A 19644-nucleotide genomic window follows, 5' to 3' on the forward strand; every position below is an offset into this window, starting at 1 on the left:
CGAGAATATTAGTCAAGCTAAAGAAATTTTTAAATCTTGTCGAAAAATTATAAAAATTCATACTGTACTAATCTGTTTTAAGTCTGTCTGTGATGAACGTTGGAATACAGACACAGAAAATAAGAAATGAAAAGAAAAACAAAATCACAAAGTGTTTATTGGCAGTGTTGTTGACAAGTACAATGTTTACAATAACTGCTCAAAATTTCATCTAACATTGATACATGCTTGACAGCATTAGTAGAATGATTCGTGAACACATTGAAAAATGGCATGTATTCCACTCACACTTGTAGTAATAGAGGATATTCGTGTAACGAGATCCTCATCTGAGGCGTTTGGAGTCGCATTAACAAGACCCTTCAGATACCCTCATCTGAATCGATTGGAGTCTCATATAAACAAGATCTTTCAGATATCTGAATCGATTGGAGTAGCATAAACAAGACTCTTCAGATGTCTCCGTAGTAAAATAATCAAGGCGCGATAAATCGGAAGTTCGAGGTGGTCAAGTGACTAGTCTGTTGCATAATATCCATCGCCTACTGTCCTCTACTCCATTACTCCTCCGTTTCAACTTTTTTTTTTTTCTGTTTGCGCCTTACAGCATTAGTTGCGTCCATACATTTCTATACAATAAATGACTGTTAAAGTATCCTTTAAATCTGTACCATAAAGGGAGATCATCCTTTTTAGGACAATAACTAATTATGAATTTTCGCTTTCATCAGCAACAGCATTCACTAAAGATAATAATGCATCTTTCTCTTCTTACAGGTATCGCTTATTTAATGGGTGCTTGCACTACACACCAGTCGAATGAACAATGGATGGGTGTAGCAATTGTTGAAGACCGTGGAGGTTTCGATGGCATTCTGACTGCTGCGCATGAGATCGGACATTTGTAAGTAATAAATCGTCATAAATTTTCTGAAAGTTTAATATTGTTTATTTTACAGGTCAAATAATTGGTTAGAAATATCAGTCATATAAGGGACAACAGTTGTAGCCTATAGTTTGTTACTTTGAATGTGAATGTTATTCAGAAAATTAATTCAGATTCACAATGTAGTGTCATTGGACAACTGCTGTAGTCTATAGATAATTTGCATTGTGAATGTTATTCAAACAATTATTTCAATGATTTACAAAGTAGTGTCATTTGAAGTAAGCAAGAACAAATTCTAGTTTTTATCATTCAAATTAAAAATGACAAAGTATCTATATACTATTTTGTAAGTGCATAATCATGTTCTATAGCGGTAATCAAGCAATGACTTTTTTTTTCAAAATGATTTTAATTTTCCAGCTTGTAAGAACCTTCCCAATTATCACATTATGGGTGGTAAGATTGGGAAACTGTTTTGACTTCTAATCATAATAACAAACTGGTTTAAAGGAATATATATTTGAAATAAAGAGAAACTGCTGAATGTTCCATCAAAATATATTTTACTGCCTGTTTCTGATTTCCCCGAAATAACTAATATTTCTTGCTATTCTGCTAAAATGTCTAATATCATAAATTATCGCATATAAACTACCATAACTATTTTTAAAAAATTCCTCTCGGCAGACGATTCAGATCGTCTGTTGCTTTATCTGGCAATAGTCCAGAACTTACCATGGCTTTCAACGATTGTATATTGTTAAGATTTTCTAGTCTAATTTTTATACAATTTAGCAAATGGAAAAGTGTTCATTTTGCAGCTTTTTTACAGTCTTGCTTCTTTGAAAATCCTTTATTTGCACATAAAATTTGCTTCTGTTTCCTCAGAACACCACAGGTTGGGTGCCTCAGAACATATTCGTCGCACGATCCAGAATTCATATAAAGAAGCATGAAAATAATTTTGGAAATGCCGAGAAATACGAAAAGTAAGAATTTGAAACAAAAAAAATATTACAGCATTTTGCTTCCCCAAATTCGAGAGTAAATTAAAGTTAAGGAAGTCTGAGAGAAAGTTAAGGAAGTCTGAGAGTAAAAAAATAAGAATTCAATGATAAAAATAACTTTCGCGAATACATGATTTGTGGAAAAACGTATATTGATGAGTTTCGGGAAAAACTTGCAGGATTTATATCCACTTTTGAATTTAATTTTGTTTCTAAAAATTCAGCACAAGTATTGCATCATAATTGTCCATCATTTAAATATTTGACAATCACGATAATTTTCTTGGCTTTATGAAAAGTTTGAATCCGATTCAATTTCTAAACTCTTAGTTTCATTGAAAAAATATTGTGAAGTACTGAAGGACTAGACACTTTGGTGAGATGGCAACAAACTAAATTTAGTTGATGCCGAGTGGCAACGTGGAAAAAGAAGCGTGGAGCGGAATGATGTGGTGTGCGTGAAAAAGGTACACCGGAAGGAATAGTTTATTAAAATGTAAAATGTTTCATGTTTAAATGTTAGTCTTTGTAAAGTTGTGTAATGTAGTGATCGTCCCTATGTGTCAAAAAAGAAATAAACCAATTCAGTTTAAAAATCTGCCTGTTTCTTTGTAGTAATCCACGCTACCATTTTGCAATATTAAAGTGATCAAAACGGAATTTTGGTAAATCAGTATTTCTGTTTGGTAAATTAATTTGTAGAATTAGTATATCTATTTGATTTATAGGTTAGGAGCAGATCATGACGGTACCCCAAATTACCGCCTGGGTCTTCGAGATTCTCTCGCTTGCAACCTTGGAGACGGATATATCATGAGTCACACTACGTTGTCAAGTCGGATGTTCCAATGGTCAGAATGCAGCGTCAAGCAGTTTAGATACTTTTTAAGGCGAGTGCAGTTATTTTATAAATAAGCATTCCTCCAATTTTCTTATATGATAATTTCAAACTTATGGTGGATTTTTTCCAGTAAACAATTATGCAAAGGATTTCTGAAATGGTAAGAAAACATATTCGAGAAAATTCCCAGCTTTTCATTAGAATCAAACTTTTACATTCTATTTGTGATATTTGTTTTAATATTTTTATAGCTGATAAAAGATAAATACAAAATGTACAAGCCAAATACTTTTCTCCTTCGTGAATACTCAGTTAAATATTCCGTCCATTCAAAAATTTGCAAAAAGGAAATCAAGAGGAAGGGAAATAGAATATGTGGAATCAATGAGATTGGTTTCAATTTCATAGTAAAAGTAACTGCAGGATGGTTTAATATCTCAACTGCATTGGTGACTCGCATTGCAATTCGATGGCATTTTCCTCCAATAAATATCGCCCAACGACAAGGATTTTACATAGTGACCTAAAAAGGCTTTAACAAAAGTGGAACATTAACCGGAGGGTAAGGGGAGAGATAGATGCCACAGGTAGACAGTTTTAGGAAAGCTCTGAGAAAAGAAAGTAGAAAAGATCTCGTAAGTAGTAAATGAACACCTGATGCACTGGAATCTTTTGGCTCCATTACAAGCAATTAAGATGAGACTTTATGGGTTAGAACTAAGTTACTTAAACTATTATCTTTAACGCCCACTGTAATCCACTCGTTCTACCGAAAAACAATTTCGATCTCCAAGAATTGAATGAAAAAAGAATATATTAATGTTTATCCAATAGATTTTAACTAATTTCTAATATTTTATTTCAATACTTTTAAGTACTTGCTAATCATTTTTTCAATATATGGAGGAAATACTACTTCCCGGGAAATCTGCAATAATTGCTTCTCTTTACAGAGGATTGAAATAATCGCTTTTTTAATAGTGCATTGTAATAATTGCTTTTTTTAATAGTGCATTGTAATAATTGCTTTTTTTAATAGTGGATTGCAATAATTGCTTTTTTTAATAGTGGATTGCAATAATTGCTTTTTTTAATAGTGGATTGCAATAATTGCTTTTTTTAATAGTGGATTGCAATAATTGCTTCTTTAAATAGTGGATTGCAATAAGTGCTTTTTTTAATGGGGAATGGGGGATTTCAACTGTCTTCTAAAACAAATGCAGGTGAAACGTTACTCCTTTCTGTCAAGAGGCTCTAACGAATAGGAATGTTTTCATACTCGTATACAACAAATTCTTACAGAAAGTAATTGATGAATTATTTGTATTAGATCATCAAATATTAAAACTGAAATATGATCAAACCCTGTTCGTTGTAGGTCGTTTACAACTACACTGACGGATCTTTGATAATTTAAGTCATATACATGTCTCTTAATTCACTTTTCGGATTTTTTTTCCAGCTCTGAAAGAGCTTCTTGTTTATTCAACCAGCCCAATTATCCGAATAAACTAGAGAATAGTGTGTTACCTGGAGTTGTGCTGTCTCTGGATGAACAATGTAACCGTATGATGGGATCTCGAGCATGCGCAGTAAGTAGTAATGTAGATGGTTATCTTTAATGTATAGCTAGTAAACCGCTTTGGCATCTATTTTTCTTCCAAAATCTGATTGCTCATTACTTCTTAATTCTACAGCGTAATTTATAAAATGAGCTCATTATTATGATAAATTTGTATAATGTATAAATTTTGTTCTTAAATAAAGCTGGTTCAAAACCGATTCATTAACGTATTCTTCCCTGTTTTCAAAGATCGGATTTTTATTTTCCCATATACGAAGTATGGAAGTAGTATTGTAATCATCAAAAACTCGAACTCGGGATTGTGATGAATATCCAAGTTCCAGATCTCCCTGAATTTGAAAAAACACATCTTTGGCTTTATATCTGTCTGTCTGTCTGTCTGTGAACAAGGTAACTCAAATGTTTTGAACTAGATGGGTGAAATTTGGTGCCTGAAGTTTAGTACTAATTTGTAGATTTCTATTCCATTTTGAATGAAGTACATTGTGGAAATCTGTGACTGTTTCATTACAGTTGAGCTAGTTAAACACATATGTGAGGAACTAGATAAATGAAATTTGGTACGCAGGTTTAGCACCTACAATATAGATATATATAAAAATAGAAGCCAAATCTGTCTCACGATTGACAGTCTATCGGTCTTTACTTTCATATCCCGGCAAATCTCATAAACGCAAAGACGTAAATCAATGCAATTTGGTATATTTGTTTGTGACCACAACTGAAACTCCGTGTCATATTTCGTTAATTCGTCAGGGAAAAGGAGTGCAGAATACGTATTCGCACGATAGATTCACTAAAAATGCTAGATTCAAGCCAAAGATTTATATTTCGAAACTACCCAAGGTCCTCAATTTATACTAATAGAGACGGGGGGGGGGATAAAAAATGTTTTGACAAGTCACTGTGGTGTTAATTTTTCACTCGTATACGGATGTGTGAAAGAATTTAAATTTGTTACATTTATACGTTTTCGAACGCAATACTCTTTTAACATTTTAAGAATTTTATCAGTAAATTAAATTTTATTTTGTATCAGTATCATTACTTAATTGAATCTTAGTTCATCATAGAATCTTAATACAACTTAGTTACATCAGTGACTTGGAGATAATAGAACCTAAGGAACTGGGAAATCGAAATCTGTGTTGTTGTTTTTTACAATAACCGAAATATATGTTTTAAAAACTTTAGATGGAAATTATTTCTTTAATGCGGTAACCAGTATTTTATGCTTTTAAAATTATTATTTTTTACTTTCTTTCATACATAGAACAGAGAAAGTAATAATCGTCAAAAAATTGGAACTCGGTATTTTGACGAAATCTCCACCTTTTAAACTTCCCTGAGTTCGAGAAAATACATTTCTAGAAAATGCTCATCTGTCTGTCTGGGACAAAGATAACTCAAACGCTATGAATTAGATTATTGAAATTTGTTATACGGTCTTACACCGAATTTGCAAATTTCTATCAAATGTTGAGTAAAATCTGTTCAGAAGAAGTCAATCTGTCCTGCTATTCGAATATAAGTTAACACAATACTTACAAAACGAAGAAAGTTAGATAAAATTCAATTCACAGATTTAACATCTATAGTGCAGTCGTCAAATTTTGGGTCAAATCCAACTACGGGTTGACTGTCTGTCGATCTGTACTTTCAGAAACATGTAAACGTGGTCATTCAAAAACGCAATAATTTAAATGTATCAAATCTGGTATGGGATTTTGTGACTAGAAGTACAGTTTTGTGTCAAATTTTGGTTTCAACCGGTTGAGAAAATCGTGTCTAAAACAAATTCCATTTTTGGATACTATTAACTCACACCAGCTCAACTCAAATAACTCACCGAGGACAGTACGACAGATTCAATAAAATTGCACTCCAAAGGTTAATATTTTTGCGGCAATTCATGCAAGGCGTTCTCTGGCATAAAAATTTTATTAGATAATGCGAGAAAGTTTTGGGAAGATCACTCAGATTGGTTATCTCAATAATTGACATAAATATTTCTACTGCATTAATTATAAGTTGTTTGATTAATTTGAATGGATGATGCTTGTGTAGATAAAAAGCAATTTGAGAGTTCCAGAAAACTTATGCTCTTTTCAATGCTATTCATACTTTTTTTGGTAGCAGATTAAAACTTGAAAACTGTTTTAAGAATTGTCTTCATTCTCACGCGTTACAAGTTCAAAATGGGTCTGTTCTAATCCTAATTGAAAGAGGAATTCAGTTCTTATTTTGAGACTGCTGGTTATGTAAACAGTATACAATCAAATGACTTCAAGGTCTGCATGTCACAATACAACCACTTTCTGCATGTTCCTTTAAGTTCCAATTAACGGAAATGGTGGAAATATCATTTATAAAGAGGACTACATTCTTTCCTGATAACTCTAAATTCACTGTTGGTTTGTTTTCCTTTTACTAGTCGCCTTTTGCGACCAGCTGATTCGAAAAGAGTCTTGATTATATTTGATTTCAGATAAATCGTTTAGATATTATTCATGTCAATTGATTCCGCCAAATTGTCTGACATAAGCGCCAACTTATTTTAATTGTCTTAATTTCTGTTTATTATATAAATGAAAATATTTCTGATGAGAATCAATCCTATGGCGCTATTAAAAAATGTAAAAGCCTTGCTCATCTGACAAATTTTATGGTTTTGTAACTTATTTGTCTTGTTTTGTAACTTATTGATAGTTAAACAAAACTTTCTTTTAAATTTTGACAATTACCAGAAAACAAATCACGCGATCAGATAATTGAAACAGTAAAAGGTTTAAACTTCGGAGCAGCAATATGATATATTGTTGGAAATCAAACGAAAAAAATTTTTATTACTTATATTCAATAAAACAATATTATTCATAATATTTTTTTCCTATCATAGTAATTTTTTGATATCATATTTAATGATACCATTATTAAATTGAAGACATTTTTTAAAATTTTGAAACGATATAAAATTTGTAATACTTTCGGAATTATCACAGAAAAACGTCAAATTTCAGCTTAATTTTTAATTAAATTTCTAATTAAAATTTCGATAGTGCACATTTTTACACTCCAAGGTCTATATTGTTCCAATTCGGCTAAATGTCAAATGATCTGGCTTGTAAAGCATAAATATACACACGTACATCCATCTTTATTATTAGCAGAGATAAGAATTCTTTAAAAACATTGTAATTCAAAGATAGGCAAACGTAAACTAAAATCTGTAGCATGGGGGTAATAAACTTTTGGTAAAAGAACTGTGATCTTGAATCTCGGGACGAATTCCTCTTCTCAATATCTCATGGAATTAGTCTCTGGCTCTTTGGGTGATTTATCATAATGTATATTTATGCACATACACACATCAGACTTCTGATCGATTGTTTTTTAAGGAAAAAAAATTAAGGAAAGATTTTACTTCATTTTCCTTTTTACTTCATCTGCCCGTTGCAGAACGCTCTTAAATCTTGGAATTGGAATTACATTTCTAATTCCTTTTTCAAGATCGGCAAATAATTAGAATTAGTGCAAGCTTACACATCTATTTGACTCCATAATTTCTTATTTGCTATATAAAGTCAAGATACCAGTCACTTAATATGACTAGCTTGAATGTCTGTTATTGAAGTTCAGATTTTTTAGATTTCTCAAATTATTTTTTGGAAACTTCTTTCTTTCGCCACAGAATATCCCCGAACTTGGAATCTCTAGGATTCCCTGTCGGTTGAAAGGATATACGTGGGAGTATCTATTAAGATAAAAGAAATACACATAAAAAGCGATAAAATATCAATATACACATAAAAAGACATAAAATATAATCAATACACATAAAAAGTAACTATATACAATATTATAATGATGAAGGAGGTGTTCGGTGGGGAGTATGAGTAGATGAAATCTATTGAAGGTAATATATTCTGGAGAAGATCTTGGTTGAGAAATGAAACGAAAATTTATACTGGGCTTGGGTCTGGAGAAATCAATTCCTCGTTCTCTTGTAGGAACTGCACAAGATTTCTAATTTTAATCTTGTTTCTCATAACGATGGTGCACCAGATATTTTCTAGGTCGTGGGTGGGTTTTTTGAGATGAAAAGATGTGGTGAGAGGGCAGCTAGTGGCATAATGAAGGGGATCGCCTACTTCGCCGCAGCTACATTGATCAGATCCTTTAATATGGAATCTCTTGAAATATGAAGGGAGATGGCCATGGCCAGTTGCAAAGATAATGTCAAGCCTATTCCAAGATGATGGGTTAAAGGACACTTTCGAGATGATTTGATGGATGTTTCTGCCAGTTGAGCCATTGTCCCATTCTTCTTGACATCGCTGTAGGCTCAATTCATTTACAATACTTTTCAGATGGCTTCTAAGAGCTGGGTATTGAACGGGCGTACCTGCAGAAATGGCCTGTTTGGCTAGGGAATCTGCAACCTCGTTTCCGTTGTGGCCTACATGTGCTTTAACCCATCTTAACTTAATAGAAGGTTGGGGGAGCAGATTGGCTTGAATTTCCTGAACAATTGGGCTTGAGGTGGAAAATGAGCTGATCGCTTTTAAGCTGGACTCGTTATCACTCTATATTTTAGCATTATGATTGTATTTGCTAGCACATTTACATGCTTCCTTAATCGCCAGCAGCTCTGCCTGAAAGACAGAATTCTTTTCGTTCTGTTTACCGAGCCACTGAGGAATAATTTGTTCATTTTGGATATTTTTTTGGAAACTGAAGACAGCACTTTATATAAACCATAGGGTGTATTTTTATCGAAACTTTCTAGCATACATTTCAATTTAAGTCTTATCTCCCCCTCCCCACCTCATAAAATTATTTATCGTGGGTAAGGCAGAAAATGCCTTGTATAGTATTAACGAACATTATTTGCGAAATATGGATTACTGATTATTTTTACTGAATCCATCGTGTGGGTATATATTTTGAACACCTTTTTGTCGACCGAATGTAAATCAAAATTTTTTGTTTCTAATGGTACTTGCCATGGACAAGCTTGCTGACCAAGTCAGCGATTTTAAGCCAAGGGAACGTCTCTTGTTTTTACAAGCGCCAACTAGGGCCAAGAGTATGTCTTAGCTACTCACGCATCACATTCACTTGCACAACCCCTTTTTACAGGGGGGGGGACACATTCACACATCTCATGGATAGATAGATAGATAGATAGATAGAATAGATGAAGAACAACCATGCCCGAACCTGGACTCGAACCCATTATGCCCAGATCACGGGGAAGACGCGCTACCCTTATACCAGAATTCCGGCAATCAAAATTTTACAGGAATAAAGTTGTAACCCCAAGATAACATAATGAGATTCATTAATTGAAATCATTACAATTAAGAGTTACTGCATTTGCATGCATACGAAAACACAGACCGACAGACGGTCCTTTTGAGAGATTTGGTATAAAATTTGATCATCTATATTTAGACCCTAAACCTGTGCACCAAAATTTATCTACCTAGATCTTTGCGATTTGCAATTTTCAAGCTCACTTGTAAGTAACCCGGCGTCAACATATGGGACAGCATTATCAACATACTGAAAGTGGTTTATTATGTTTAACGTATTTTTTTTCAGTGGGACAGCAGAGTGTGCACCGGCCTCCTTTGCTACGATACTGTTTTTGGTATTGAACCTTGCTGGGTCGGACTTACTCCAGCTCCAGCTGCAGAAGGTTCCCCTTGTGGAGAAGATCTCGTAAGTAGTAAATAAACACCTGATGCACCGGAATCTTTTGGTTCCATTACAAGCAATTAAGATGACTTTATGGGTTAGAACTAAGTCACTTTAACTATTATCTTTAACGTCCACTGTAATCTACTCGTTCTACCGAAAAACAATTTCGATCTCCAAGAATTTAATGAAAAAAGAGTATCTGTAATGTTTATCCAATAGATTTTAACTAATTTCTAATAATTTATTTCAATACTTTTAAGTACTACCGCGTGCGTAAAATATAATCCAACGGAATCCAGGTCAGGAAAATGTGAAAATCCAAGTTTATATAACTTTTAATTTTCCATACATCTGTGTCCCTCTTCCATAATTCTACGAAGTCAGCATCAATACCTTTTCTATTTAATGTTACTTCATTTGCTGTTGTAATGATATGTTTAAATGAAGTAGAAATTCGGAACATAAGAATGATAGTTATACTACACTGTAGCCTGAATGGAAGAGGGAGAATACTAATTACACTCAAACAGATTATCCATAACTTTATAGCCTGTATAGAACATCAAAATTGCAATAAACTATAAACTAAACTTAATACCAAACCGATTATAATTTTTTGGCCTATTTTAAGAAGACTTGGATGTGAAGCTAAGTCATTTCTGCATCAATCACACTTGGAACACACACAAATACTTGTTTTTTGAAGAACGATACTTGCCTTAATTATGGTATATTCTAATCTATCACACATATTTTAACTAAATGCTGTTGTGGAATATAAGGAGCATTTCGTAAACGAAGTATTTCTACACTGTTCATGAGTGCATACCCCGTGCACCTGCTTGCAAAAAAAATAAATCTGGAAACTGTTTTCTCGACTAGTCATCCATTTTATTCACAACGAGTCGCTCCTTATTTTTGCACAATTTCCGATAAGCAATTCCATATTTCAGTTACGAATATTTCTTAAAGGCAATAAAAATTATTTTCTTCATAAACTACTAATTTTACAAGAAGCTAGCTAGGTTCTCGTGCGATCATTAAAATAAATTGCTCTGATTTTCCTCGCGAGCTACTGATCGCTCACATTGAACGTGAACATCTACTTTTCTCGACTGCTAAGCAAACAAGAAATCTTTTCTGCATAACTTTCAATACAACGGGAATACGTTGCCATCTGGGTTTAGGAAAGGGAACTAATCCAGCTCTAATTTTAATTATTATCGCTTAATATTTTTTCATCCGTTTTAAACGTTATTTAATGAATGAAAACCGCTATTCTAAACTTTTGGTTTCCTCAATGAAAAGGTAACTTCTTTCATAGTATCTGAAATGTCAACATTTTACTTTTCGGTCACATGTTTTTAATTAATCACAGCATTTCTAACCAACTGATGTAATTCTTTTCTGTTCATTACGATATTTTTTTTTATTGTAGCAATCCAATTTTCATCGCTCATTCAATCATATGTTTGGTGCAGCATGTTCTACCTTGGACATTGTACTCCCCTCCCCAAGATAAACCAATACTACCATTACCTTCTCCCCCCCCCCCCAAGCTTTCAGTTCTTATGCAATGTTACCATGGTAATACGCAGTGGACCCTTCCAATTCCTCACTAACGTAAATGGATATATCTAGAGGGAAAAAATGTGTTAAAAATGCAACCCGAAACTTTTGAGATAAAATAGTATTTTAAAAATATTGGCAGCAATAATAAATAATTTTTATAAATTCATTCATAAAAAAACAATCTAACTGAATTTCGTTAACTACTCGAGCTCTTTTTTTACTTAAACAACTTCAAGACACCTGTTTTTGTTTGCTTATGAATTGAGTTACACGCTTCTTTTATTGTTACGTCACCAGATAATGTTATTCAGCGAAAAGACCACCATCGGCAGTTGTTTGAGATTCCATGTTAATTTCCTTCAGGAACTAATAAACAAATGACAACAAAGACTGTCTTTCATTTCAGTATTGTTTTCCTTTCCGCATACAGTACTTTTAATTACTTTTCTTTTAATGCTTTGTCAGTTTTCCTTGCATCTAAAAAGAGTATCATTTCACTATTCTTCGCATTTTTTTTTTAATTAATATCTTAAATTTCATTTTTTTTTTCCAGCATTGCATGCACGGAAAATGCGTCTCGAAGTTTCTGATCTACAGTCAAGCTTGGCATATGGAACATAGAAATGCCCCAAAAATTAGCACTACAGAGAAACCTGTAGAAAGTGAGATATATTAAATGAAATAATACACTTCTTCAAATTTTTGTAAGATTACATGAATAATGAAATAAAAAGAATCAATGCAGAGATAAAAAAAAAAAAAACTATCTGTCTCAACCAAAGAATTCGAGCCATTACCTGTACTATTAAAACTACTGAATTATGAAGCGAATGCCATATACGTTGTTTTATAGAAATAATCAAATTCTTTGTCTAGATATATTTTCTACTTTACTACTTGCAATTCATAATATTCGTAATTTGAAATCGAGTAAAGATTCTTGTTTGTTATATCCTATTTCATACAAAAGTAAAATAAACATAATAGCCTTGAAATACTTAATCTGATTTGTTTCATCATTACAACAAATACTCTTATTAAATTTAACTATATTGTCTGTTTTCCTTAAATTTTCTAAGTCACTTAATAAATATTCTGAAGATCTTCTTGTTTTCGATTTATCTGATCGTTTCAAATTTTGCGGTCCATTGATTTTATTAGTGCTGGAAAATAAGTTTAAAAATTCCCCCAAGATTATACCCCCCCCCCCTCCAGGCTGGAATGCAATTTAAAGGAAATTTTGAAAGGACCCTTATTAGTATGTCAATAAACTATGTCCAAAGGTACTGGTTAGTGGAACTAAAATGTGATGACCAGCAGACAGCAAAGAGTTAAAGTTAAATGTCTTCTGATTGGATGAATGTGGGAAACAGGAAAATCTACGATATTTTAGATCTCCAACTCCATCTTGGTCCCATCTCACGTTGAACTGAATGGCAGTGAGTTAGCTGGTGCCTTTCCAAGACTGCTTCTTACCATTGCAAGCCCTCAGCCATGCTTGCCAAGCCATTTCTGCTTCTGCTGTAGCCATGCTCGGAAACAAATCAGTCACTCACTCTGTAATTTCAAAAAATTGAAGAAAAATAGAAATATATAAGCTTTCGAAAGCTCCATGCATAATATATTGATGAAGGCTTTGGGGTCTCTCTTTCTCCCAAAAATAAACTTACCAGAAAACAACAGACGACTCTCGAGCGATTTATAGTTGGCACGCCAATGTTTTTACCTTCCAGTAGGATGGAAGCTCTTCTCGGAAAGCCACTGGTTAAAGACCAGACAACTCGCTTCCGTATTCTTCACTCAGTGGGATTCACCAAAGACAACTTTCTGAAGTACCCAATTTTATTTATCGACATTTTCGGAATATCTTGAAGACGATCTAGGAAAACTTATCTTTTGGGATTAGTAAAAGCAACAACAGGTTTAATGTCTGTCTGTCTGTGTTTTACTTCACGTCAGGATACACTACAATCTTGATTGAGTATTATATATCTTATCATTCTCTTCATATTAATGAATAATTTTCTGAAATTTTATTTGTTTACAAAGATATGTTACTCGCAATTTAATTTAATCTAAGCAAAATCTGTTTGCTTCTCACTACATTAAAATAACGTGACGAAATTTTCGTTAAAATTGAATATCTAAAGAATATCTAAATTTTTACAATATTAAATTTTTTACAATAAATATATCTGAGAATATCTAAAATTTTTACAATATTAAAATATTGTGAATTTTGGAATTTTATTCAATATAATGACTAAATGTCGATTTCTCAAGCTAGGAATCTGCTTGATTAGCAAATACTTCTTGTTTGTCACGTTTATATCAATCTGAGTATAAATAGCATCCTCTTTTTTCAGCCTGTACAGAGGACAGCGACGAGTTTTTTTGCGAGAGCTACTTCTGGACCATTGGACGTAAAGAAGCCTGCAAAAACAGTCGCATATTTGAAGAATGCTGTTATTCTCACAAGGTTTTATGTAAAGTTAGGTCGTTGTAAACATTTCTTTGACGACACAAATTATTATCAAACTTGAAAATAATTTAAAAGAAGAAATATATCTAGATAATTAAATGAATTTGATCTGTGTGCATTTTTACTTTTTATACTTTATTTTTAAGGAATTTGTGACTTTAAGTGTAGTTATGTGTTAAATTTTGGTTTCAGTGCCTTCAGAAAAACAAGTTTAAAACATAAATTCGATCTTCGGGTGCTTACAGCCATATGCTAAGGATTGATCGCCAAATAGCTCACCAAAGATGTGACAGGATCAAACAATTGATTCAATAAAAATGCTGAATTCCTTCCAAAAAATTAACATGCCGTAACTTTTATATACCATTGTCTTGCAATATGTTATCTGGGAGAACACCTTTATTTGATCTCGGATAATTAGTGCAATTTTGAGAATCGATAATGAAAAACAATTTTAAAACACAAATTTGATTTTTGGATATTTTTAACGCATGCTAGGAATTAATCGCCAAATAACTCGACGAGTACACACGATAGATTCAGTAAAAATGCTAAATACACATCAAAGGTTATTATTTCTTAGCTATTGTAAGCCAGTGCCATGTAAGGCGTTCTCTAGCATGACAAATTTATTAGAGAATATCCGAGAAGGTTTTGAGGAAACCATTCTCCCTGGTTTCAATGAACTACGAATGATTTATCGGATTTTTATGACCCGTACGGAAATGCTCTGTACAGAAGAGTCCCAATACCAAAATTCTTTACCTATCAAATTGAATCAAATTTTTCAGTAAAATGTTTTATAGAAGAAACTTGCGAAGCTTATCTTTTATTTATTTTCAATACAGACTTTTACAGTTGGGGCATTCTTTTCTAACCTCAAATCTCGTAAATGAATTACTGTTAAGTGCTATAGTTTTTATTTTTACATACATTTGATTATTTTCAGTTACTGCAAAAGTATAGTCTCGTTATTTATTTCATGTTTTTTACTTCTTTAAATTGTATTGTAAGAAATGGTTAATTTGTACGTACATTCGATGATTTTTCCGTAATTGTAAATGAAACATTCCGTTATTTATTTCAAGTTTTTTTAGATCTCTAAGTTATATTGCTTAGAATTCTGATGAGTGACTTCATTCTAATGTCTTTTCTGCCAGTGAAATCAATTGCTGAATTGTCACGTCTTCTAGATAGAAATTAAACGTAAGCTGCAACAAACGGCAAATCTTGCACAGAATCTAGCATCTGGATATTGAAAGAATAGCACCACCAGTAAATAAATTCAATTTTTTAAAGTTGTATTTTGTTGTTTATTCATGCACATTTATGAATATTTTATACAGACATGCAAATAAGGTTTTATGATTCAGATAGCATAGCTTGCTGTCTGTAAGCAAATTTAAATATATCTTATGATTGGTGGAAAGATGCAACCTTTAATGCAGTATATGCGCCAATAAATTTAGTTTCTATGAATTTTAAAAATTTCATTTTCAGATTCTAAAGAGAATTCATTCGTAACAAAGATTTCATTTCCAAATTCTAAAGTGTATTCATTCGCAATAAAGATTCCATTTCCAGATTCTAGTGGGAATTCATTCGGAAAAAAGATTTCCAGATTCTAGTGGGAATTCATTCGGAAAAAAGATTTCCAGATTCTAGTGGGAATTCATTCGGAAAAAAGATTTCCAGATTCTAGTGGGAATTCATTCGGAAAAAAGATTTCCAGATTCTAGTGGGAATTCATTCGGAAAAAAGATTTCCAGATTCTAGTGGGAATTCATTCGGAAAAAAGATTTCCAGATTCTAGTGGGAATTCATTCGGAAAAAAGATTTCCAGATTCTAAAGGGAATTCATTCGGAAAAAAGATTTCCAGATTCTAAAGGGAATTCATTCGGAAAAAAGATTTCCAGATTCTAGTGGGAATTCATTCGGAAAAAAAGATTTCCAGATTCTAGTGGGAATTCATTCGGAAAAAAAGATTTCCAGATTCTAGTGGGAATTCATTCGGAAAAAAGATTTCATTTCCAAATTCTGAAGTGAATTCGTAATAAATTTCCATTTTATTATGAATATTTGTAATGCGTGTGATGATACATTTACTCAGAAATCAACTTTAAAAACGCATTTACGTACACATATGAAAGAGAAAATATTTACATGCAATAAGAGTGATCAAGCATTTACTCATAAATCAAATTTAAAAGCACATTTACGCAGACACAAAAGAGAAATCGTATTCTTGCAGTACATGCGGTAAAGCTTTTTCTCAGCCGGAAAATTTACGAACACATTTTATAATGCACACTAAAGAAAAATCTTTTAAATATGACGTATGTAATAAAGCATTTTATCGGAAATCGAATTTAAAAACACATTGCAGGACGCATGCGAAAGAGAAACCATGTGCATGACTTTTATGATAAAACATTTGTATATGTAGGAGCTTTAAAATACCACTTACGGATATTTCATGAAAAAAAAATGAATAAACTATATACACCTTTGATGTTTAGTGAAAAGTTTCCGAGAAAAGTATTTTTCAACAAATTATCTGATGCATGCTAAAAAGAAATAATATTCAATGATATATTTATTTTTTAACTCGTGATGAAATGAATGATTGAAACCGTTCAATGAATGATTGATTGAAAGAAATGATTGAATGATTTGAACGAACCGTTTTAATATTTAAAATGAAATAATTTAAAAATTGATTAAATCTTATTCTTTGTTTTGAGGGACAAGCTGCTTAAGATACAGGGCATCTTGCTTAATTCTACTACTATTAACTCATTTCACTTCATGTAATACAATATTTTTACTAAATGAATATTATGCAACTGTGACCTGTTTATAGTATTACAGCATTTTCATTTCAAAATTTTCGGAAGATGCATTTATGAAAATGCATTAAATTTAAACAGAGAAAGAAAAAAAGTACCTGATATGTGCGCAAAAGTTTGCCAATTTCACAATAAAGAATTTAATGCACGGATTTGAGGATTTTAATTAAGAGATAATACGAGAAAGAAATTGAGATGTGCCATTATTAATCAAAATGCTTCAAAAAACGTTTAGATTGTATTTAAGGAAAACTGAATATATATTCTTACTGATTTGATGTGACACAGTATTTTAATTTATTTTTTATTTTTGTTTTCTGTGAAATGTCTAAATGAATATTTATTACTTAATAATTTCATTTCATGAGAAGCTAGATTTTTATTGTTAAGAATATTAATATATATATTACGCATATATATATATAATGCACACACATACATGCCCTCAAAACATTTTATTTGTAATTTCTCATGCCTTTAAATTTGCCTTTTTTTTATATATATAGAATCTAACACGTATGAAGGCTTAAGATTGATATATTCACGTTAGGTATACGTTTTGAAGAAATTATTTTATGTGTTATGTTTTCTGTTTTGCTAAAGTATTACCATTTATTGTATGTATGAATTACAAAATGTATTTAAAATATATTCCTTTCTATTAAATTGTATTTAATGTTAAATCCTTTTTGAATCGGATAAGTTTTGTAAATTTATATATGAAATACGAGTGATTAAAATTTATAAAACAAGACTATGCTTTGTGTTTTCCTGAGATGGTGCATTAACACAAAAGTTTCAAAACAGTTGCAGCAGAATTTGTAGTCTTAATTGAAAAAAGCAGACTTTAGAGATTCATAGAAATCTGTAAGGTCTTACTTTTAACATTTTATCACGTAAATAAAAATGAGGGTTTTTTTTTTTTTGTGATAACTACATAAAATATGTAAGCTTTTTTGTATATTTTTTATATTTTATGCAAAACATTCAGCATCAAGATATGATCTATTTTAATCGGATTGCAGTTATAAATCATTTACTTTTTGCAATAAAGACGTCTTTTATATACTTTGTGATTTTTCACATTTAATTTGTATTTTTTATTGCTTTATTTTATTACTTTTTATTATTTTATTGAAAAAATCGCGTTTCTAAATTTCATTAGATTTTTTCCCAATATTAAGACTTAATATTTGATATTGGTAACTGTTATTAAAAGCAAGATTTTTAACAATGCAGATATTTATTTATTAATCACATCTTAGAATTTACGATTTTCTTGGGCTGTTTGTTACATAATGTGTCATGTGTTGAAAATTTGATCTTGTATCCCTACGCAATATTATTCATTCAAAAATCAGAAAAATTTACTTAAAGCTTTTTATATTGATTAATTTTTCATAAATGGCCACAAAGTTATATAATTTCATTCTAACCTAGTAATTTAATTAAAGAAAAAAACATAAATTCAGAACATAATTTTTTAATCTAATTTAGAAAAGTCGAAATTACATTTTGAATTATTTGTTTTTAAGATATATAACTTAAAGTTATATAATTATCATTAATTAAATGGGATTTTTAAATTACTTTTGGATAACTCAACATCGTGGAATTTTGTTTATATTAACCAACTAAAATGTTGAGTTAGTGCTTTTCTGCAAAATATGGGCATTTTTAGTAATAATGCTAGGATACCCAAAGACGATATTTTTAAGGATAATTGAAAATGATAAAGAGTCATTTACCTTTCTAAATCCAAAAAAATGATCTTCTGTACAATAATAAATTAAGCATATCTATTATATTTCCATATGCCATAATTTTTTCCTCCTATTTCACTTAATTTGCAATGAATTAAAAATCTACAGGTGGTTATCAAAATAATGCAAACACCTTAGATTTATAAAGAATCCTCTATTAATAAGTTGTAGGACCACCTTTGGCATGTAATACAGCTTGGATTCACCTAGGAATCGATCCATACAAGTGTTGAATAGTGCTTAGAGGAATATTGTACCTTTCTTCTAGGAGATATTGTGAAAGTTCTGGGAAAGATGCAGTGGAGGATATCGATTGAATGTTCTAAAATAGACCATAATGGTTCAATTATATTGAGGTCAGGTGATTGTGCGGACCAAGCAGATGTTTAACTTCATCCTCGTGTTCATCAAACCATGATTGGACAAATCTCGCTGCATGGATAGGTGCATTATTATCTTGGAAAATCCCACCTCTTCCGGGAAACAAAGTTTGCATCATAGGATGGACCTGATCATTTAAAAGTCCTCTATACTCCTCTCCATTGATCCTTCCTTTCAAGGTTACGATTAGTAAAGCAGAAAACAATGGCATGACTGCCCATATCATGACAGATCCACCTCCATGCTTGACAGTTGGAGGGAGATAATCACGATCATACGCTTGTGCAGGTGTCGTCCAAACGTGCGCCCGCCCTGTTTTAGGGAAAAGTGTAAAACACGATTCGTCAGACCATATTACTTTCTTCCACTTGTCAATCGACCAGATTTTGTGAGTGCGACACCACTGTAGACGACGTTTACCATTAACATCTGTGACAAGTGGCTTAGGAATTGCTGCGCTGTCATAAATGCCCTATTTATGAAGGTGCCTTCTAATTGTAATCATTGATACTGGAGAATCCAGTTGAGGATTAAGCTCTGCGGTCTCTTTTGCAGCAGTTGTTCACTT

At 31.9% G+C, this 19644-nt stretch overlaps 1 protein-coding gene across 2 annotated transcripts in view; it reads left to right on the forward strand.

The window, feature by feature from the left end:
• Positions 1-15767, forward strand: part of LOC129987609 (A disintegrin and metalloproteinase with thrombospondin motifs like) — a 49613-nt gene extending 33846 nt beyond the window's left edge. For both annotated transcript variants that reach the window (XM_056095572.1, XM_056095571.1), the window contains exons 10-15: positions 778-904; positions 2625-2786; positions 4200-4329; positions 9930-10049; positions 12154-12262; positions 13967-15767. In XM_056095572.1, coding sequence (XP_055951547.1) covers positions 778-904; positions 2625-2786; positions 4200-4329; positions 9930-10049; positions 12154-12262; positions 13967-14106 — 788 coding nt within the window. In that variant the 3' untranslated portion in view covers positions 14107-15767. The remainder of the gene's footprint in view (positions 1-777; positions 905-2624; positions 2787-4199; positions 4330-9929; positions 10050-12153; positions 12263-13966) is intronic.
• Positions 15768-19644: the final 3877 nt, after the last annotated feature.

The sequence above is a fragment of the Argiope bruennichi genome, chromosome 10 (assembly GCF_947563725.1).
Source record: "Argiope bruennichi chromosome 10, qqArgBrue1.1, whole genome shotgun sequence".
NCBI lineage: Eukaryota > Metazoa > Arthropoda > Arachnida > Araneae > Araneidae > Argiope > Argiope bruennichi.